This window comes from Crocodylus porosus, unplaced genomic scaffold (assembly GCF_001723895.1).
Source record: "Crocodylus porosus isolate Cpor-Errol unplaced genomic scaffold, CroPor_comp1, whole genome shotgun sequence".
Lineage (NCBI taxonomy): Eukaryota > Metazoa > Chordata > Crocodylia > Crocodylidae > Crocodylus > Crocodylus porosus.
The window spans coordinates 1,842,313-1,865,115 of record NW_017728935.1 but is presented as its reverse complement, the minus strand read 5'-3'; the positions used below and the strand labels follow the sequence as shown (position 1 = coordinate 1,865,115).

Sequence of the window (22,803 nt, the reverse complement as noted above, 5' to 3'; positions counted from 1 at the left end):
CTCGAATACCAACTGCGGAGGGAAGAGGGAGCAGCTCTATTCAAGGCAAAGGACCCAAGCACAGATGTGGTTCCTAGTTCCCAGACGTGGTCCTTGGTTCCACCTTGGTCAGGCTCCCTGGGCACCACCTGGGAAGGTCACCCTGGGGAAGTCTGCAGCTCCAGAGGGAGCCTGTGCATCTCAGACAAAGCTGGGGCAGTCCTGCCCTACCTTGCTCAGGGTCCAGCTCTCCTAAGGGACGATGAGGCATGTGGCTCAGAGTCAAATTCCACCCCCGCTCCAGAAGTACATGGTGTCAGTGGCCTGATTTCACTTCGCCTGGCAGAGAGCAAGGCTGGGCAGGGCTGCAAAACTTGCAGCCCGGTTCTGGGGGTCTGGCTGTGTGCACAGCTGGGGTGGGGGCAGTGCAGGGGAAGGGGAGAATGGGGCCAATACCCACAGACAGTAAAGCAGCCAGACAAAGCCAATTCCCACCAGCTACACCCATGGGCCTGCCTGTCCATGCAACACATCGGAGCCAAGTCAGGGACTGAGCCAGACTCTGTGGGGCAGAGGCAGGTTGGAATTAGTCCCTGGACCACACGGAGTTCAGGAGGGCCAGGTGGAAGACAGCCAAACCCCACCCCGGTAATAACAACCATGAGTCCTGTCTCCAGAAGAGCTCCTGTCTGGGAGAAACTTGCCCTTCAGTATGGGAGGATTTTGCTGGGGGCAGTAGGTGATTTACCAAAGGCCTCCAAAAAGCACTGCCTGGGTGCAACATGGCACGGCTGCGTGTGCTGCTACCAAACCTCTACTGAGCTTCCTGAACACAGGTTTGTTCCATGGCTGGTAGCAGCCCTGGGAGCTCTGCACACACAAGGCTTTAGCGTTGAGCCTACTTCCCAGCACTGCCCATTTAACCTCACTGAGAGCCAGCCTAACTGATACAGGGCTGCATTAGCAACGTGCAGAGCAACACTCAATCCAAAAGATAGCTATCGATCTCCCCCCTGCCAGCATGTCAGTCTGGAGCAATCCTACCCCCAGCACTGCAATGTGAGCTATTAAATCATACAGCCTGTGTATCAGCAGGAGCACTAACCAGCCTATCTCCCCAGCCCAGCAAACAGGAACGTCTCTGTTTGTAAGTCAGCAAACAGCAGTAGTGCACAAGCCTTTCACTTACTTGATAAAGTATATGGCCCCTTGCCGTGTGCTGTCCATCTCCCAGCCTTTGGGCAAGTCTGTGAAGATGCAACAAAAGCAGATGCTGTTCAACCATTCATCTGTGGAACTCCCTGTTGCGGGCAGCTTTTAGTGGATTATGTTTCCAGAGAGCGGCCAGCCTTCATGTCAATCTGCTGCAGCTTTATTAGCTAGGCTCAAAATTAAACCAGGTTACCAGCCTCCAGGGCATCATAAGATCAGCAGCTGAGTTCAGGGGAAGTTCCCTCCCTTGAGACACTATTGTACAGCTGGGTGCAATCATCTACCCTTCCCCCAACACCCATCTCTGGTCACTGTTGGAGAGAAGTAGATGCAGCATTAGATGCATGGGGGCTTTGAGCAGAGGTTGAAAGCATAGCCTCCTCCTGTCTCCCACCCACCATAGTCCAACAAGGTCTCCCAGGGGCTGGGGGTCCAGAGAATCACCCTGTTTGCCCTCCCTTAAAACGGGCTCTGGTGGGACAATGAGGCGGTTGTAAGGAGGGAGATGCAGGGTAGTGGACTGGGTGGGCGGCTGAGCCCGTTCCAGTCTGACAACCCCGTGTTCCCCCGTGACAAACCTGACTGCTGTGCACAAGGAATGCTGCATCTCAGGAAATTTCAGCTGAAAATGACCCGTCGACACCCGCCCTTCCCAGCACACACAGCCCATGGCGGCTTAGAAACAGCAGCCCACGTTTATCAAAGACAATATCAACACCACCAACAACACTCAGGGCCCTGCTGGCTCTTCTGTACATAAGGACAAGAGTTTCAGAAGTGGCTAGTGATTTGGAGTGGGGAAGAAGGTGGGGATGGGAAGGAGGAGTATAACTTAAGGCACCTTAAGGGAACTGATTTTTAGGCAGCCCTGAGCAACCACCTTCTGGAAGACAGACTCCTTGAAGGCATTTCATGTTGGGCACCGAAGGGCAGACGGACAAAGCTGCTACCCACTTTATAACTCAGTGCCTTTACACAGAGAAACTGAGCCTTGCTGTGTGACAGCTGAGCTGTGAACATTATTAAACCTGGAACGATTTTTTAGGGTGGTTTGGCTTCTTGCCATCTGATGGCCTGTATGTCACTTGGTATGAATACAAAGAAAACTAGAGGCTGTTTGTTTCACTTGTGTTTCTAGTCAGGTTTGGTTTCAGGCTCCACCACATCACAGCTCTTTGCCTGTGTCCCAGTTCCCAGCAGCGAAAAGGAACTGAAATTCTTCTGGGACAGTCACAGGCCTCAAGCCAGCCAGCAAGGGCGCCTTCAAAAGGTTGGCCACATTGTCCCAAGTGGGCAAGGTTCATTAGCCCCTTGATCACCAGATCCTGTGCTACCATACCTGTACCTCCAGGATGGCTTTCCAGGAGATACGCTGGCAGCATCTGTTGCAGGGCATTCGACTGGAGGGAGCATGCCATCAGGAAGAAAGGGAAGCAAATGCAACCAGGGAGATGCAATACCCTCCCCCAAGTCAAAGCAAGCCTGTCCCTTACCTGCACTGACAAAACACCCACTCTGGATGGAGCGTCTGGTGCCTGGGTGCACCCAGCTGGTCGACTGCGTCTCATCGCTACAAAGAACAAATAGACCATCAGAAGGGACATGGGATTGAATGGGAGAGAGTACCCACCATGGCCCCCAAACCACAACGGGGAGGGAACGTGCAGGGTGAGGCAGGGCTTACAGGGGGTTTCTCTGCACCTTCTTCCACTTAAAGGTGCTGTCCGCTGTAGCCTGTAGGCCTTCCTCTCTGCCTTGACTCCTGTTTCCTATTCATATGGCCCACAAAAAGGAAGTCAGGGAGAAGCTAGGCCAGGGGAAGTCACTATCAGACACGAGAGAGGCCTGTAGGTTCCTTGAAAGGGGTCACAGACAGCAGCCCAAGTACGGACAGCTTCTCAGACCCTTCCCAGAGCAGTGGCCCCTGTGTGCAGGGGGACCCTCCTGTGCTATTCCTCCTTCCAACAGAGCTGCCAGAGCCTGGCAGACTTCAGGGCAGAGAGGAGCAGCGTTGGCTGGGACAGCCCAAACTCCCCTGGGGCAGAAGTGCAACCACAGGGGGGAAAAAATAGGCCATGGGTAAAGTGTGATCATGGAGGTGGGGTCCTCGGGTGCGTGGAGCAGCAGCAGACAACAGCAGAACAAGTATAATCAGGGGGAGGTAGGGCCCTCCCTGCCATAGCCCCGGGACCCTTCTCATTCCCCACTGCCCTTTCTCAGCTGAGCCAGTCCTTCTGGGCCTCCCCTCTGCCAAGCCCCCTTTGCCCCCAAAGCCTAGGCTGGAAGTACGGCTGCTGCCTGGCTTTGAACATGCACCTGGTAGGATTAAACTGCCCTCCTGCCCCCACGCGTAGCACAGCAAGAAGCCCATAAGGAAAAAACCGTACTTGATGAAGAAGACTCGCCCATCTCCACACACCCCGTACGTCCACCTGCCCGGCAGGTCCAGCCAGTCAATGTCATCAGCCATCGAGGTCCCGGCACAGAAGGCAGGCAGAGGGGGAGCAATACGGAGGTGCCAGGCTCCCGAGTCCAACTCTGCCCGTGCTCAGCCTCCTGCCCTACTGCTCCTCCTAAGGCAGCGATGGTGGGGAGCGAAGTCTGGGTGCTGGTTAGTGAGTGCAGAGCAACTCCAAATCCACCCCAGCCAGTCCCACAGAAGCAAACACTTGTTCAGCTCAGACCTGCCACTGAGACTCTGTTTGCTGCAAATAGCCTAGGAGGGAGGAAAACACCATAAATTTAACCCCCTCAGAGCCAGGCTGCTGTGTTGCCAATGACCTGGAGCACAGAGGCCACTCCTGCCACGCCGGTGACAGACATACCTCTCTGCATGAGTCTCACCGACTCACCCAAAGCCGTTTCCTTCACTGTCTGCTTAATATAATTACCACCAATTAAGTCAGGGCTGAGTAATGACAGAGCTACATCTTCCCTCCCCTGCTACCTTTAAACAGGGTTCGTCTTCTCCCTCGAAGCCAAGCCAAGGCATTATGGTGGGCATCCTGATTGCTACACACAGCAGCATCTGAGCTGTCCACTGGGTATTTTCTTCCTCTTTCTTCAAAGCCATCAATTAAACCTCTTTTTAAGAGGAAGGTGGGGTGGGGAGTGGCAAGGGAGAGTGATTACAAAGGGCTCTTATCCAAGGCTGTGTATTTTCCAAATCCCCCATGGTTTAGGGGAAAGAGCCATTTTAAAAAGTTGCCTTTAGTTCATCTGGTGCATGAAGGAGTTGCTCTCCAAACCAGCGGGGCTTGGCATGGCTGCTGCGGCAAGGCTCATCACAGCAAGAGCTCCCCATGCGGGCTTTGGGGAAACCAGTTTGCCTGAAACCTTGGCATGGTCATCCCAAGAGTTCTTTGAGTCAGTGGGTGTGAGAAACGTGTCTGGTTAGTTCCTTGTGGCAACGGGGAAGAGGATGAGCTGTGTTTGTTGTTATTCGGAGGCCCGCAGTCTCACCCAGGCAGAGATGTGGTGGGGTCAGAGCACTGTGTTTCGTTGTTCTTCTGGCTGCATCAGACCCCTGGTGCATCACACAGGCCTCAGTGGCACAAACACTCATGCATGTCCTGAACATGTAGGAGAGCTCCCGCTGAAGCTAATGGATCTGCTGGGGCATGGTGGCAAGCAGGATCAGGTCCTTCTTCCAGCTAGATTGCAGCTCCCTATCACAGCAACAGGGACAATAGCACTTCACTTATCTCGCCCTCTCCTTGCCTGGCCCATTTAGATTGCAAAGGTGAGATCCTGACCCCTGTCATGTTAGGGGCATCCCCACTTTAACCTCAGAATATGACTCAGAGGAGAGATCTATACCACAAAGCTTTGCTGGGGAGGGATGTAAAATGGTTGTATCCCTTAGCAGAGGTAGTTATGCTGGTAAAACCCGTGGGGTGGGTAAACCTGTGCACAAAAGAGGACTCCTGTTGATTTTGCTTGTCATCTAGGGAAGTGGTATAGCTTCATCATCAGAAAATCCCTAGCTATTCATAAATGCAGTCTTCACTTCCGGGCCCTGGTGGCAAAGCTACACCAGCCTAGCCACAGCAGCAAAGGCTCTCTAGTGCAGATCAGCCTTATATTCTCCAGGGCAGGGAATGTCTCCTACTACGCGGCTGTACAGCACCTGGTACCACGGGGGCCTGGCTGACAGGAGCATGCCATAGTGTAACTATTAAATAAAGTGACTTCCAGCCTAGAAGGGTCTTGCTTTGTACGCAGCTAAGTTGTGGTGCTTCGGTCGGGAAAGGGAGGCTGGTACAACACGGTCACATCAACAGCTACATCCAACTGAAAACCCCCCAGATTGTAGAAGAGGAGAGTAACTTGTTTGTTTCATGGGGGCTCTGGAGCATGCTATTTCTGGCTGGGAAGGGATTTTCAGTTACGTTGCTTTGGTCTTTTTCAAGATTTAGGCAGCGAAGGGAAGGAAAGGAATAGCCGAGTCAGGTATTCTTTGTCTGAGGTGGTTCGAGTAAAAAACGGTTCCGTAAAGTCAAACAGAGTAAAGGCTCAGTTCCTAATCCTTTCTGGGCACTTGAAGAGGTACCGCCAGGTGAAAGATCCTGCAAACACTGGTGCTTGGCCCTCATTTTAGGCACGGTGAGTAGCCCAACTGACTACAGCAGAATTATTCTCGTGATTGATGACTGAACACATGCTTGAGGGGTTGCAAGATCAGGGGCCTTGTGGGGCAAACTGATCCAATCTTAAAAGACTCTTTCTTCTCCCCAGGTAATTCTCTAAGGGAGTACAAATTTCAGGGTCCTTTTTGCTGTGTCCTGAGGGGGAATGCCTATGCCAATTATAAAGAACCATCTAATCAGATTTTAGCATAAGGAACTAGAAGGAGCTGTTCCAATCTCTGGGGGGAAAAATATGTGGATTTTCAGAGGGCTTTATTACAACATCCAGCCAAGAATCCAGAGCTGCTTTAGGCTCTGTTCTGTCAGGTAAATAAATCAGCTTTTATTAGTTTTCACAAGAGATTTTTTTCTCTTCTTTTATATCTTAATCCAATGGAAACTCCGGGGAGAAACACCAGCTGTTGGCTTTTTTAAATCTCTCCAAGTGTTCTTTTTTATTAACCCGTGTATTTTTGAATGAGGGGGACAGGGAACAAACCAAGTTTCCATATGAGAGACATTACAAGCTCCTGTTGAGCTTTGTGTTTCTATAAATTATTGTATCTGAGGCGCTCAAGGCATTTCCTTTTTCTACATCAAATACCACATCCCTCCTGGGCAACATGTACTTTTTTCCTTCTTTTGCATAGGTCAAGAGGCAGAGAAGTGAAGTCTGCTGAGGCTCACATCAGAGTCCCTTGAGAACAACACTTCGGAGGTTTCATTCCCAGTCTCCTCTGACCCCAAGGCCAGTGGAGACGTATGCTTCAGGGGCACCTCACCAACAAGCTCGCCGTCCAGAAAGATCTGGGGGTGGCACACGTGTAGGAGATACTGAAGACAGCTTTGCTTCAGCGCTGCACTTGCACTGGTACAGCATAGGGATGGATTGTTTAAGCTGCAACTCTGCAGGAAAGGACCTCGGGTTACAGTGGACAAGAAGCTGAATATGAGCCAACAATGTGCCCTTGGTGCCAAGGCTAATGGCATCCTGGGCTGCATGATAAGGAGTGCTGCCAGCAAATTGAGGGAAGTGATTGTTTCCTTCTATTCTGCACTGGTGAGGCCACATTTGGAGTGCTGTGTCCAGTTTTGGGCCCACTACAGAAAAGATGTGGACAAATTGGTGGGAGTCCAACACAGAGCAACAAAAATGGTTAGAGGGCTGGTGGACATGGCTGATCAGGAGGGAACTGGGCTTATTTAGTCTGCAGAAGAGAAGACCGTGGGGGGACTGAATAGCAGCCTTCTACTACCTGCACGGTGGATCCAAAGAGGATGGAGCTGGACTGTTCTCAGTGGGGGCAGATGACAGAACAAGGAGTGATGGGCTCAAGTTGTAGCAAGGGAAGTTGAGGTTAGCTATGAGGAAAAACTCTCATAAGAGTAAAAAACTGGAACAGGTTACCCAGAGAAGTGGTGGGATCTCCGTCCTTGGAGGCTTTTAAGACCCAGCTAGACAAAGCCATCATCATGGGATGATCTAGTTGAGGATGATTGTGCTTGGAGCTGGGGCTTGAACTAAATGTGACCACCTGAGGTCCCTTCTGATACTAATTTTCTATGATTCAGGGAAACACATCTTCCCATTACAGTCATCTTCCGAAAGTAGGAAGCCTGCATATCATGAACTGCAACGATGTACCGCACACATGCCTTTGGTATAGATGTACACAGCCTGCTGGCTTTCTTGGCGTTGCAAAGTTAACATTACTTAAAGTATCAGTTTGCTAGGAGGGTGTGGAGAAGAATGTGCGAATTACACTAATACCAGGGCAGGTGTCAGGGCGAGGTGCAGCTTGAACAGGAAGAGACTTGCCGTGTTATCCCTCTGCACAGGGAGGGGAACAGTCAGTCGCAGCCTATTTTGTAATAGAAAGGCTGAGAGTTCAGAAATGACAGTGTTCTGCTAATTAGTCCCCGTTTGTCAGCCACTGAGACATCTCATCTGCGACACGTTGTTTTTTAGCTGAGGGCTTTTCCTAAGCAACATACCTGGGGCGGGCCAGCATTGGCTGAAAGTCTGGAGTCAGCTTAGTATTGTGGTGGAAGGTGTTCTGTAAATGGCTGTACTCACCAATGGATGTTTCACATCTGCGACCTCCAAATAACGCTGCGTGCCTTCGCCAGCAGCCAGCGTAGCAGTAACGGGATGTGTGGCTAGGTGGAATACAAAGGAGAAGGGATCTTTAGAGCAAAGTTCATTGGAAAGGACACTGGGGAAGGCAGAGTGCTGACATTAAGTGTACACAGATATGGCTTAATGGTTAAAGAAGTTGTCTGGAAAGACCTATCCTCCTTGAGAAAACCTATTTCCAACCTTGTCAAGGTCGACTTAGCCCGTCATCCTCTTGAGGGAGATAAATCAAATTCCATGAGTTTTATTGCAGAGGGGTCATTCGGTTGGGGTCGTAATGACTCAGACACTAGGAATGTTAGAGGCTTGTGGTACTTCTGTATGGAAAGGGGCCACCCCCTGCCTTTGACCCACATTTCCCCTCAATTCATCGTGCTACTGGTTGGTCTCAAGCCCAGTTGAACATATAGGAAAAAAAAGTCATTGTATCCAGGCTATCAACTACATAATGGACAACTAGCATGATACATAGACCCCAAGAGATACCAGATGTGCTTATATTGCAACCTTTTCCCACGTACTAGGACATCAATGATATCCCTAGCAGCATAGGAAGGCTTTAATGAAAGGCACCCCTCTAGCACTTGAAGAACACGTAGCCATTTCACTCCTTCCCCATGCAGCCCTGCTGCTGCTGGTGCTGATACTGCTGCTCCCTATGGACACAGCCTCTTAAACATCAGAAAAACTAGAGTGATCAGTGCAACGAACTGCCTCCAGGCATGCGCTTGGGCCACTGCGCTGCAGGGATGCTGGCGCCATCTCCTGGACCAAAAATTCTCTCTCTCAAAGGAAATTCTGCATCGGAATGCAAGCTATTTTTGGGTGACTACATCGATAACTCATTAAAGGCTTCCCCACGCCTCTCCCTAATATTCACTTGTAGGCCAAGGCAATGGCTCAAGTATAACACCTTCCTTAAGCACATCTTACAGTAGCAATTTATTTCTTCATCACCTCCTCTGCCTTGAAATTCTCTTAGTGCCCATATAGTTTATTTACTTTGTCCAAGCTCAGAAATGGGTTAATGGCAGTTGTCATGGAATTATCCTCATTGGCACGGCATTCGATATTGAGCCGGCGACAGAAGTCAATTTAGAGGGCTGGCTGATTAGCCGAAACATCAGCTCGTATAATGCACAGCAGGGGAGTTACAATTGCTAGAGCTGGGAGTCAGATTTTTATTCTAGCTTAGCAGCCAACTTGCTTTATGGCCTTGGGTTAGTTACTTGGCTGACCTCTGTACCTCAGCTTCTCCATCTGTAACATAAAAGGGAATTAAGTTCACCTTGCTGTGGTATCTGGAGGAGACATGCCTCTTAAAAGGAGGGGATCATTACTGCACATTCTTTAGGGCTGGCTTGGTAATGACTTGCAACTGAAATTACACCGTATGCACGAACAGCATGGCTGGAAGCTCTTCTATTAACAGCTGTAGCTGTATGGCTAGACTGCCATAATGGAGTCCACAGAAGAGCATTCTGAGCAGATATCCAACAGCTTTTTATGGGCAATTATTATTTAAGCCGTTAGCATCAGAAATTACAAATGAGCCTCTTTCTTTTGCTCCACACACTTTCCATTTTTATATTCACGAGTGCCATCATAGCCACTGTCACATCAGATACCTTGAAGTATCTGAAAAGGTGTCAGCATAAACCTTGTTCCCCAGATGCCCAAGGTGAAAATTTCAGTTCCTAGAGGTTGTGTTTCTAAAGCAAGCCCTGCCAGAAAAGCCTACCGCTAGCTTCAGATTTGGACCATAAAAAATCCTACTGTTTATAGAAAGCTTTAAAAAACCACCATTATTTTTGAGAAAGACAAAAGTGGTACTAAGAACAAACACAGCAGTTGCCTCTTGGAAAAAGCCACACTGTAACCATACCATCTTGTCCAAATTCTCTAAGTAGACTGAGAATCTTTTTCTTCATTATGAGAAAGCTAAAGTCTATACTTCATTGCTTTGGGTTTCTTCAGACTAAAAAATAGCTACCTTTTTATAACAGAATCAAAGCTCGGTTCAGGTTCCAGATTTGCTATAGGCTTCCCATATGATCTCAGAACTGCTCTATATCTAAGCAGCTTCAATTTAACTAAAATTGTCTTACCTAATTATTTAAATGTTACATATGGATATACCTGTGCATCTTGTAGAGGCAACTGAATTCCAGCAGATGCCAATACAAGTTTAACCACTATAACAGTTAGAACTTTTAGAAAGACTTGCACGGGTTAACTTCATTGGTTAAACAGGTTAACTGATCTGCCTTACCCTGGTGCAGATCTGTGCACTAACAAGGCCCCATTCCCCCCATGTGAAAATAATTCTTCCCCACTCCTTCAGCCCCTACTCTATGTCTAGAAGAAAAGCTCCGCAGGACAAGAACTCTTAGAAATTGCAGTTGCTGTACATGCATCTTTCTGAACCTTTCTGCTGCTGCAAGCAACACCTCCTACAGCTCTGATTGAAGGATCTGAGGATGGACTTTCAGGAACCTGCAAGTAAGCTGCACGCACTTCAATTTGCCATTGTTTGCTTTTTCATACAGATGCAGCAGAAAGAAAAAGGGCGCTAAATGCAAGACTTCCTCAAACAAGTGGGACAGCTGGGAAATAGTGCTGGCATTAGGGGCAGATGGATGAAGAGATTGTTACCTACTAACAATCTCTGCTTCATTCAGTGAAGGGTGTTGGCCCATTTTTATAAGCCACCCCGCCCTTATTTTTTTAGATTGTTGGCAAGTCAGACAGCCAGCCCGGATCTACTGTATACAGAACTCCTTTTACAGGAAAAGCTGATGAGTTTTTACACATCATGTGGGTAGAAGTCATCAGTGTAACCTCTCCCTGAACACTACTGAGTCACGGTCACTACATTTTCAGTTCCGGTATGGGGACTCCAAAGGAAGCCTGTTTAGAGGAAGAAAAAAAATTCACTCTTTAGCATATTATCCAACTTTACAAATATGCATTTAGCACATATAGTCAGAGGCAATTGAAGATTGAGTACCCACATGTCATCTATCAAGACTGCTTAACAGAAAACCAGGCCTTGAAGTTCTGTGGAAGTGATGTAGCTATTTGAAAGCAAGAGGAATGCTACTGTAACCTACTGGCTACCCTAGGATTGCATGGATTTTACTAAGAAGACTGAAAAACAGATCCTGGCAGGATACTTACCCTCCAGATGGGACACCTATATAATATCAGATTTGTGGGGGGAACACACACCACTTGACTTGTGCACCAATTTTGTTAAATTGTCGCAGGATAAAGAGAAAACATCACCATGTTCATTTTTAATCAGACTCTGCAGCAAGTACTAAGCATTTGGCAATCGCGGTTCAAAAGAGGTCTAGAAAACTTGTAGATGGGACTGAGATACACCGAGGAGAGAACAAACAGTGCTATCCACTCCTCCCCGTACTGCTTAGCTCTAACCAGCATCATTAATCCTTCACTGACTTGAAGAAACTGAACATTTAGGGGGCAAAAAGTCAAAGTTACTGCCTGAACACTTATAATGCAACGGTCTACCAAGCCAAGGCTCAGCTCTCCCTCTATACAAATTAAAATGGAACCGTCCACAGCAGTCAACCAATTTAGCATTCTACTTGCCTGCATATCTATGAGGGCTTCACACTGAAGGTCCCATTGTATGCAGACTGCAGAGCCTGGCAGGGAAAGCACCAGCAGCACAAGATGACATTACATCTCCTCAGGCCAAGTTTACTGAAGAACAGATGCACTGGGAAGGTTTTTAATGACTGCAAGGGGGCAAAGCAAAGCAGAGCTCCATCTGCTGGTGTAGCAATCCGTAGCACAAAGGCCTGTCCTGTAGCCTTCCCTGATCTTTTCAAGGCTCAAGTTACAGCAAAGCATATCAATCAGATTAAGATGGTCATTACGCTCTCCACAGCCACAACAGCAGCAAATTCTTATCTAAAAGGACTGATCCCAAATGTGACATAAAACCAAATTGTTCTCAGCAGTAAACTCTGGGGGGTAACAGCCATTCATACATCTAAGAAACAGTTTTCATATCCATTTCAATGCACTTTATCAGGCTTTACTGCTCCAGAAAAATAAAACCTCCTTTATTCTGTGATTTACAGTTTCTATTATAACTCATTTGCAAATAAATACTAGCTTTTGCAAAAAGTAGCTAGGGCCAGATTCCCTCTACACCATTTTTGCATTAACCCAGGTGTTAGGAACCCATAATAGCATAAAGTCATCTTATCCAGCTATATTAATCGCTTGCATACTTTATAACCACGCTTTAAACCATTATTTCTAACAAGCTTTGTCAACTTAGTATTTATAGCATGCTAGTTTCCGTATTTCCCAAGACTGTATCCTTGCTACTGTTGATCAGTCATGCCTACATTATTCAAGGTGAGAGACAATCAAATCATGCGAAAAGGAAGTCCCAATGTTACTAGTTGTTGTAGTCCAGGCTTTGATACATAACTACTGTATCTGCAACACCTCTAATTTTGTCTGTTCTGTTCTGCCAAGTGCCTGTTTATTGCTGTTTATAAAAAGGGGGGGAGGGGAACCTCTGCATGTATAATGGAATTGCGACTTCTGCATTTTAACTTTCTGAGCACTTGTAAACTGTTACCCATTTGAATGCAACCTGTTCTCAGGCAGACACGGTTCTTTGGGTGAACCTATTGTTCTTGTTAGTCACCTCTCAACATGTTTAAAATAAGGCTGAGATCTTAATTACTAAACAGCAAAAATAACATTCCTTGTTCTATATGGAATCATGGGCACAGCTCAACATAAAATACATAAAACTCTTGCATTGTAAAATTAGCAAATGAAATGGTTTGGTAATATTAAGGACTTAGGTCTTCGTTGCACACAGCCACTCTCTAGATCTGTGATCTTGCAGTTCTGAACCAGCTGCCACACATTTGCGCCTTATTAGTTTGTGAAACAAATGAGAAACTAACCCACACTACATTAAACAGCCATGTCAGGAGACAACACAAGGAAGACATCAGCTGTCTGTTAATACAAAGCAGCAGCAGACCTTTGTGCTTATTTGTCTTTTTAACTCATGGTTGCAGGGGGTGGGGGGGAAGCAAGAAAATAGCAGTGAAGAGGTATAGGAGTTCCTCTCTCCCAGGAGGTCCTAAAATACCTGGGAAAATATACCCTTTTCCAACTGTTTCCCACAGCTATTTAACATGCATCTTGATGAAGGAACAAAACAAGCAATCAAGCTGCATCACTTTTCAGCTAGAAGAACTTTGACAGTCCAAATGAATATCACTGCTGCAAAAAGAAAAAAAAATCTGGTAGCAAGTAATATGGACAGTTAATTTTGCATGTTGGCTGATAAAATTCAGCAACCCGGGACCCTTGAACACCACATAGGGTTACCAGGTCAGTAGAGTGGGCTTCTGTATTATTAAATGCCACTTCTACATCCCATTGTTCCTCCTTCCCATATATTACAACATTGACACAGCTCAGGTAGCTTTGCTTGGAGCTATAAGGCAAAAGCAGTACAGAGGAAAAAATACAGCTGTATTCCTTCTTAATACAGATGCAGGTCCTGATCCTACTCAGGTTTGTATAACTACAACTACTACCTGAATGAGTAACAGTATGATTTACTACTGGTGTTTAATCATGACTCATAAGCAGTTCTACCCACATCTGCCATATCATCCTTCCAAGACAAAAAAAATTAGCATTATCTTGCAAATATCTTTATTACAATTTACAGATTAGTTCTGAATAGTTTTATTATATACAGAAATATAACTTTAGATATAAAACCCAACTGGATACAATCAAATGAATTATAATCTGTACAAAGCCAATGTAGAAGGTTGTCAAGGCTTCTTTCTTTTAAATTATATAAAAATAAAATCTGATAATTAACAGTTTTGATTTAAAGTTTTAAATTAACAGGTGTTCTTTTTAAAGGCTCCTTCCATTGAAGCATGTATACATACACAACAGTCTTCCACACCCTTTATAGCAATTTTTAAATAGCAGTTGCATGGAAAAGAAGAAGAATGAAAACGTCGATTAATTTAAGGAGGTTTACTCTTCTGGACATCTATGGCTATAACCAGCTGGGTACTAGACTCTCTGCCTTTTTATGTTGTACCTTATAGGTCCAAGAGAGCTGTCCTACCTGTGTAGTTGTGTATCACAGTTGCAGGCAAACTGAGAAAGAAATCAAAGGATCTATACAAAAGCAGAGAGGAACCTTCATGGTTGGAAAAGGAACTCTGATCTCACTGCTTTAACTGCAAAACCATCCTCTTCCCCCATGCTCTCTCAATGCTGCAATGCTCTTTGAACTGCTATAAGAAAAGAGGATTTAAAAAAAATAGTTTCTAGCAGAATTATTTTTAGCCTGTCTTATGTTTTGCAGTCTTACAAAATCTAAATATGGGATCAAATATGACCTGAGAACATCCCTTTCAGCTCCCCCAAAGTCACACCATTCAAACTCTATGAACACATGAGTCCGACTAGAACTTCACCAGGATAAACCAATTCAAACAAATCATTTTGCAGGTAAACAGAACCTAATTTTACTAGCTCAACAGGAATTAAAAAAAAAATGTTGCGTGACTTCCATTTTGGGAATATTGGAGCTGTTCAGACATATTCCAAAATAAAAGTTAACCTTCAATTTTACATCAAGACCGTATACCTTACTTTTAGGTCTGAAACTTATGGTTATTTAACCATATTTAAAAAGGAAAGTTCCATTTGCTCTGCAATACATACAGTGAGGTAATGAACTCATGTATTTTGTATCCAATACTTATCAAGTGTTTAAAGACATTCAGAATGAACAATAACAGCCCGGGATAAAAAGATGAGAGCAAATGATAAAGGCCTTATGAAAACCACCAGATGAAATGAATGCCAATCCCTCCCAAAAATCTCTCAATTTGCAAACAGCCTTCCTCTGCTATAGTAATGCATTAATAATACAGTGCAAGTGTAATGTACTTCAGTGTCTCTCTCCAAGTCTCACGATAAACTAAACATATACTCTAGAACATAATCAAGTAGCTTGCGCAAACAACCACAATGTTTTACTACTGGTAGAAATTAAGTTCACACTAATTCCTCTTCCTGCTTAGAATCTGGTAATAGCCACTGAACTGGTTTCAGTTTTGCCAGCCTTTCAATATACCTACAAGTTACCCATTTTGTCCAATAATTGTTTAAACTTTAAATACACTTTTACTTGCATTTTCTTCCACTTGAAACATCTTGTCATCTACCAAGTATACAGCAGTATTTTGGTAGCAGTTAAGTGAAAGTGCTGAGAAATGGTGTATTGTTAATACTGTTTCTGGGGACAAATGGACAGGTATACAGCCTTAGAGTTCCACAAGAAATAAAAATCCAGTTCTCCAGACAAATGCTAGAGCAAGCTAGCAAGAACATAATTCAGAATTCCCAACTTTACTTGCCTTTTGAAGGCAAAATGGCTATAAGAGGGGTCAAGTGAAACTCAAGCCTCACTTACGGTTCCCTTTTAGTCTAAGCTCACACTGTCACCTATAAAAGAATGTGTATTAAAGACTGAACTTGCCGATAAGAAAAACAAGGACTTCTACTACTTCAAAATCAGTACCGGCCTAGTGGACAAGGAGCGTCGATAAAGCTTTGAACAGTGCCAGACGAGTGCTTTTATGTCAAATAAATAAAAAACAAAGGGTGTCAAGTAGTGCACCCACGCACTCCTGAGTGTTCTAGATCAAAATAATTCAAAACACTATAAAAGGGTGTTGTTACACAGAAATAGCCACATAAATACTAGATATTACATGCAAAAGTGAAGAGAAATACAGCACAGCTAACAAGCACTAGTTAGCAAAATAGCAAGTTTGTTTTGCACAAGTTAGAAAAAAGAAGACAACAAAATTCTGCAACCACATATACAAACTTTAAATCAGAACTGTGTTCACTGGGTTTTGAACCCCATAAATATTTCCTTCAAAATATGATTTCGCTTTTAAAAAGTGCAAAATTGTAACTTAATAACCACCTTTCTCCCACATATGGCTGGCTGCCAAGGCATTTGTAGAATGGATTTTACCTAAAGCAATTTGCATCGCAACAGCTGAAAAGGAATACAATTATACCATTCTCCCTCTCAACAGTACCTCAACGGTACCTCAACAGGCTTTGTTTCAATACCAAATTTGGACACATCTCGGTATATTCATTGGCTTGAATTTAAACTGAGAAGTGGTTAAAACTACTCCAACTCCCCATTTAAAATTAAGACAGGCAGCTGCCACTTTACTTTGAAGAGAAACAAATATTTCTCAAGAAATTTGTGACGGTTTATTAGTGATAAGTAACATAACAAAAGTCTACTACATCTTTAAGGTGCTAGAAAAGTTCAGGCTTTCTGGAGTATGTTTCCTGGAGTAGGTTAAATATCTTCTGTCTATGCTCTACTGTTAAGCAGTACCCAATGGCATCTTCTGTTTCTTGAATACGTTTCTGGAACCTGCATCCGTCCCGCGCAAATTCTTCCCAGGGTCCTTTCCTGTCTTCCTCACTGCTTACATAATACTCAGTAACTTCATCAAGGAACGTTACCTAAAGAGAAACGAGATCTATTAGAACAAAGGGCTATCATACAAAACTAGTGTATTCCTGATCAGCATTTGTAATTACTGTTTTCATCAAGCATTTACCTTAACAGTTAGTTGAAAGAGCCACTCCAAAAACACAGGGAACACAAATGTGAACTACAAGTAGCTGGCACACCATGAATCTTTGCCCTACAATTCCACACAGTTGCTACAGTGTGAGCCAGAGGCTATATGTCAACAGGGAAGAGGAAGACATCCTCTAATTTAATATTTAAGGAAGTAACACTCATGCTGGAATAAAAAAAAAAATCCTTGAATGGCTGGAATAAAAAAAAAAATCCTAACAACTTTAGAACTGACATCATGACTATTTAAATAGCACAGACAGAGACAAATGCTACCAAATACATCTATCAACAGTGGCATTTATGCAGAACTTTAAATAAAGCACTTCTACAGTATTTAGTTACCTACAGCTAGCTATTGGTTCAGCTGAGGATCAAATCTTCCAGATGTAGTTTTAAAAAATAAGACAAAATATCTGTCATGAAATATTCTATAATAATGCTCACAATAGCAGATTAATTCTTGAGAACATTCCAATTCGGGCAAAATATTCTTAGTGATTTCATACTGCATTCCCCCTCATTGCTCCCTTCACTTCTCTCCCCACCCCAATTTTTTTCAGCTATACTGAAGTGGCTTACACAAAGGGAACTCTAACAACTTAAAAGGTGTGCATTTGGCTAACAGCCAGCCAGAAGCATTTCCTAGTGAAAACGGATGCTGCATTCTAATAAAAGCAAAATACAAATAAGCAACACAGGCCTGTCACTTTCCATGAGTACTTTGGAAGAAAAGCTATGGTTACATTTATATTGCGTAAGTATTTCAGTGCAAAAAGCTAGGCATCCAACCACGCAGCCCTGTATTTGCAAGTTCAACCATCCAACTCTTTTGGTAATTGTACATTAAAGAAATGAGTAAGCAAGTGCTGCCTTAACTTTTTGAACCCCAACAAATTTGAAGTATTCATAAGCATCGACAGCTGCACCTAGCCCAACCCCAACACAACCCCTCTATTATCAGGCGAGCTGGGGTGTGAATTTACAGCATGTTAGCAACTCTGTGTCAACTCCTTGTGAGGAGCACAAAGCCATAAGGTACTTAACTCAACTTCCAAAGGTACCTCACAGATACCCTGTGCTAAGAGCATCCACACAGGAAATGATCACAGAGTTGCCTTGTAAATTCACATCCTAGCTTTCTTCACAATTAACTTCACCAGATAGACAAATCATTAGCCAGTCTAACCTATGCATTTGCCCCAAATACAGCTTCTCCAGTAGCTGCTTAACAGCCCATGACCTGTGTGAACAAAATTAGTTTTACACCGCTGTAAGATTTTCTCAAACTTCCAAGAATTATCAACTATTCACAGAAACCATCCACCCTCTGCAGTAGCAATAAGATAAGGTTTGAGCAGCAACCTACCAGGCTGTTCGGCAAAAGATACAAGGACAGATTCAGAAGTTACATCAGTTTCAATTTGGCTGGAAAATTAGTTTTAGAATAATGAATTGCATAGAAAGTTGGTTTGCTAGCCTTATTTTAGTGTAATGTGTGGGTGATAAAACAAGCAGGTTCCTTTAACTTTAAAACATCATTCTGTTATCTGCCCTGATGAACGATTCAGGATGATATATAAAATATAACCTTGAATCAGATAATGACCATGAGAAGTCTCTTTAGACCCTGTGTGTCACTTTTAGCAATCTTGGTGTAATACAGCCCACATACCTAATTAAGTGTCTGCTTTCAAGCATGCTGGATAGTTACATCAGCCTGTCCCTTTGTGGCTTACTACTTTCATCCCTTTTACATCAGTCTAAATTACCTCCTGGGTGCAATTATCAGGTTTTGTAATATCATGCCAGTTATTACAGACATCATTGTTCATTCACTGTCGTTAGGAAGCACCACATAGGGGTCTGAATTCTTTTTAAAATTAGGATAACCAAAAAAATTAGTACTACAAAAGTAAGCCAGGTTACAGTGTCCTAAGAATGAATTTCTTACTCTCCAAAAGAAAAGTTACTAAGTCTTCATTCCTGACACAGCAAGATAAACCAAGTGTGTACAAAACCGTGTTCTCATCAAACCTCTGCTCACAGCATTTCATTTAAGTGGCCTGTGCCCAAAACATGTTTCTAAAAGTTACCTATTTTAGAAAATTGTCATTAGATGTAGAAATAAACCCCAACATCCAAATCAAAACAAAACAACAAGTGGCAGTATCAATTCTGCATTCTGAAATTCTTAATGGTGTATTATTACAGCGACTTGAGCAATTTTTAAACAGTTTTTTTTTTTTAATTTAAAAGTTTTGACTTATGGAACATGATAGGACTGCTCAACTTTGTCTTGCAAGCCATATGTGGCTCCCAAACAAAAAGCAGGTAAATAAGAACATCTTATCTTTCTTTCACGTCATTGTCCTATTTTGTAAATTCTTTGGTTCTTATTATATGGTCCAAATAGTCATTTAACAAGAAATTACTGTTTGAGCTGGGATGCTATATGTTGATCAGACTCTAGGGCATGCGCATTTCAAAGCTGCGTGTCCTGCAGCACTCTGTGTCAAGGTTTGGTTTACAGCGCAAAGGATTAGGAAGTCTGGCCACCTCAAAATAGAATTTAATCATAACATCCCATTATGAAAAGGGTAGTAATATATACACAGACTTCCTACCACTACACTACAGCGCTTTCAGTTTTGAGCTAGGCCTCAGAACAATGTGAAGGCCGATTCAGGTGGCTTTAGCTTACCTTAATAGGTCTCAATCTCATTAGAGCAAAACTAGGTGATACGGATTTTCTATTTTTCCCCAGTGGTCATTAAAAGAATGTTAAAAATAGTTAACATCTGAGTTATTTATTGCCTATTCAACACCTGAAACTCTAAAGCTGCAAAAGCAGGAAGCAATAAAATGACTCAGCAGCTGCTTGCGAGCGTAAAATTACTTGTGTAAGACAGTCCCAATCTTCCACTACACATGCAGGAAAAGGTAACAGCCAATGTCACACAGAGAATACTTTCCAACCTCAAACTCACACACAGGAACTGAAATATTCCTTGGAATACATTTAAGAGATGTTCAACCAAACTGAAACAGAATTGCCAAGCAGCACCCTTGGGTGCTACAGCATGGGCAGCAAAATTGTTTGGCCTACACTTGAAGCACCCCTGCTCAAAGATGGAAAGAGAACAATGGTCCAAATATGGTTCTTGTCAGTCAACCCTCAGAGTGGGGCTCCGTTTCCCTATTAATCAAGGGCAACAAAGTGTGAAGAGCATAGTGTTTGGCCACGTGAAGCAGAAAAGGCTACATACAGAGACAGCTTAGAAGAGATGGCAAATGCAGGCTGTCAAAGAATCCACGCTGCTATCCAGCCTCCATGTCAGGCCCTTGATTAGAGAAATGTAAACAGCTCTTCACTGCCACTCCTTCAAAAAGGGCAGAGTCTACATACTCTGCCCACTCTGATAAGGTATTACTCCCAGGGCACTGGCTTCAAAACCCAGATCTGAAAACTATTCCCCCCAGGTAGGTCTTGATTTAAGCCCGAATGCCTTATCTGACCTTGAGAAGTGTCCCACTATGCTTGTAAAGAGATCTTGTTTATTTATAGTACCCTAGAAGTGATCATTACTTCACCTAAATCCTAACACACATGCTGGAGTCCATGTCATATTTAGCAAACCAACATCTCATTAACTTATAGCAAAATAGTGAACTGCTTTTCACTTTGGACCATAGTGCTAAGTATATTTAAAAAAAAAAAAAAAAAAGAGCTTTCCTCAGTAGTGAACCTAAGCACATTCTTTCTACTGCCATTAAAAAATGCTAAAATTTCTATCATATGAGGTACTAATATGACTCACTAAGTTCATTTGGGAAGTTTCTACAAAAAAAGCAGAATTTTAAGTGTTGCTAGGAACCACTGAGACCCCGTAGTAATGTCTCACAGAACAAAAGTATGTGCTATGTGCTACTGCTCAAGCTGGTTTGCAGCTTACAGAACCACATTTTGTTCTTTCCAAGTTCCCCTTTCTGAGAAATGTAATTAAGCAATGCAAAAACATCCTTCTAAGAAATTACCATCTTTTACCAAAATGGGGGCGGGGGGAAGCATAGTAAAGATTCTTCCAAAATGGGAGGGGAGGGGTGGGGAAAATCAAGAGAATACATCAGGGACTCTTTATCAGTTTCCAAATACAGGGAACTCTCCAGGTGAGTCACAGCACACAGGGAGGGGAAGAACCATGATCTAAAATCAGAAATCTAGAATTGAAAATACAAACATGAAGAGCTGTTACTCATGTCACGCCATAACTACATATACATTCAGATTTCAAGTTAATTCAACCCTAAACTTGTTGTGGGTTTATGCCGAGGATGAAATCCTGTAAAAAGGGAAGAACACAATTTCCCACGGTATCTTCCGACACTGGAGACTTGATCCAGATTGGGTTCTCACTACCACCGCGTTTAATATAGAAGTATATAGACCAAAAACAGAGTATACCTTTTTTTTCTTGGTACGGGTATGTCTCTTCCCAGGCAGAGTGCCACACTGCCCCAAGTCCATAACCATACTGCTCTGCTTCTCCACCAGCTGCACCTGGCAGGTCAGCAAGCTACTGCTCTCGGAGCTGAGCAAACCCAGGCCCACTACCCCTATGAGGTCCCGCTTCCCTTTCTTTGCTGTTGTTTGAAAGGCTGCCTTGAAATTGAAAGGGTCATAGGGATCGTCCGAATTACAAAAGGCATTCCAGAGTTTCAGGTTCTCGGCCTCATCCACGCTGCCGCACTCCCATTCATCCTCCTCTCCAGAAGTGAGACCAGGAGAGTCCGAACAGCTTCCAGCCCAGGAAGCATCCTCCTCCTCACCCTCCGACTCACCAGACGAGTCTCCCCCCGACCCATTAACGGCCGTCTGGATGGTGGCCGTGAAGTTCTGTGGGTTGTAGGGGTCGAGGCTGTAAAACGAGTCCCAGAGGGGTGAGCCCCCCCTGCCCGTATCTGAATCCGACACCAGCCCCTCGCTATCGAACCCGTCATCCTCGTCCTCGTCCCAATCCTCCTCCTCCGTGCCCTCGTCCTCGCTACCCGTGCCCCCGAGGATGTAGTCGATCAGCTTGTTGGTGCACGCAGGCCTAGTCAAAACGGGCTCATCCTCCTCGACAGTTTCGCCCCCCGTCTGCAAAGGGGGACTCTCCCCAGCCGTGCCCCCCGTGCTGTGGGAAGCCTCGGGCCCTTTGTCCCCCAGCTCCTCTGGGCAGTTACCCCGGCTCAGCTCCTCCTCCAGGCTGTGGTAGCCATGGTCGGGCTCGGGGAGTCTCTGGTGCTGCTGCAGGAACTCGAGGTGCTTGCTGCGGAGGCGCTGGATCTCGGGCAGCTCGTCGCGGAGGCGGGGGCCCAGCGGCAGTTCGGCTCGCAGGGGCTGCGGCAGGTGGCTCCAGTCCCGCGCGGGCCCCACCGCGTAGGACACGAGACCCAGGGCGAGCGCGGGCCGCGCCAGGCCGCCCCCCCACACTGCGCCGGGCTCGGGGCCCAGCTCGGTCTGCGCCCAGCCTGGGAGCGGCCGGACGGGCGGGTCCCCCCCCGCGGCGGGGCACAGGGCGCTGCTCAGCGCCGGGCCCGGCAACAGCCACTGCACCAGCTGAGACAGACCCCGCAGCCACGACGACGGGGGCTGCGCGGCGGTGGGAGCCAGCTTCTGCCAGGCCAGGCCGAGCCAGGAGCTGGGCGGCGCGGGGCCCGCGGCTCCCGGCTCCATGGCGGCACGCGGCGGGCCCTCAGCGCAGCCACTCCCGCATAGCCCCCTCAGCGCCCCAAAATGGCGGCGGCGCCGGGCCAGCCGTTAAACGTCCTCTCGACCAGCGCTCGCAGCGTAGGGCGGGGCCTCCCGCAGCATCCGGGCCCCAGCTGATTGGCTACCTTGCTCCGCCTCGCTCCGCAGCTGGGGGATTGCATCAGCCGAGCCGGCGGGCGGGCGAAGCGTGCAGGCGCCAGCCCTGCACGCATGCGCGGAGCCGGCTGCCCCGCAGCGGCCCCTGCGGCTGCGCGGCGGAACTGCACCCTGTTGGGGCTGCGGCACCCCGGGGTGCCCCGAGCTCCCTGCAGGGAGTGGGGCAGCGCGGGGTTGAGGCGTCAGCAATATGAGGGGCTTGGAAATC

General features: G+C 45.6%; 2 protein-coding genes across 5 annotated transcripts in view; both read right to left on the bottom strand.

The window, feature by feature from the left end:
* The window catches only part of PLEKHA6 (pleckstrin homology domain containing A6), a 112,970-nt gene extending 109,008 nt beyond the window's left edge, over positions 1-3,962 (bottom strand). For 2 of the 4 annotated variants that reach the window (XM_019546596.1, XM_019546597.1), the window contains exons 1-3: positions 3,579-3,962; positions 2,685-2,761; positions 1,169-1,226 (exon numbers count right to left, since the gene is read on the bottom strand). In XM_019546596.1, the coding sequence (XP_019402141.1) occupies positions 1,169-1,226; positions 2,685-2,761; positions 3,579-3,661 (218 nt within the window). In that variant the 5' untranslated portion in view covers positions 3,662-3,962. The remainder of the gene's footprint in view (positions 1-1,168; positions 1,227-2,684; positions 2,762-3,578) is intronic. The other 2 variants (XM_019546598.1, XM_019546599.1) reach the window with 1 other exon arrangement.
* Positions 3,963-13,672: 9,710 nt separating this feature from the next.
* PPP1R15B (protein phosphatase 1 regulatory subunit 15B) lies at positions 13,673-22,508 on the bottom strand. The gene is made up of 2 exons (XM_019546595.1): positions 21,150-22,508; positions 13,673-16,563 (listed from the first exon to the last, which is right to left on the bottom strand). Exons 1-2 carry the CDS (start codon positions 22,401-22,403, stop codon positions 16,351-16,353), a joined length of 1,467 nt encoding a protein of 488 aa, XP_019402140.1. The 5' UTR covers positions 22,404-22,508; the 3' UTR covers positions 13,673-16,350.
* Between the last annotated feature and the right edge of the window lie 295 nt (positions 22,509-22,803).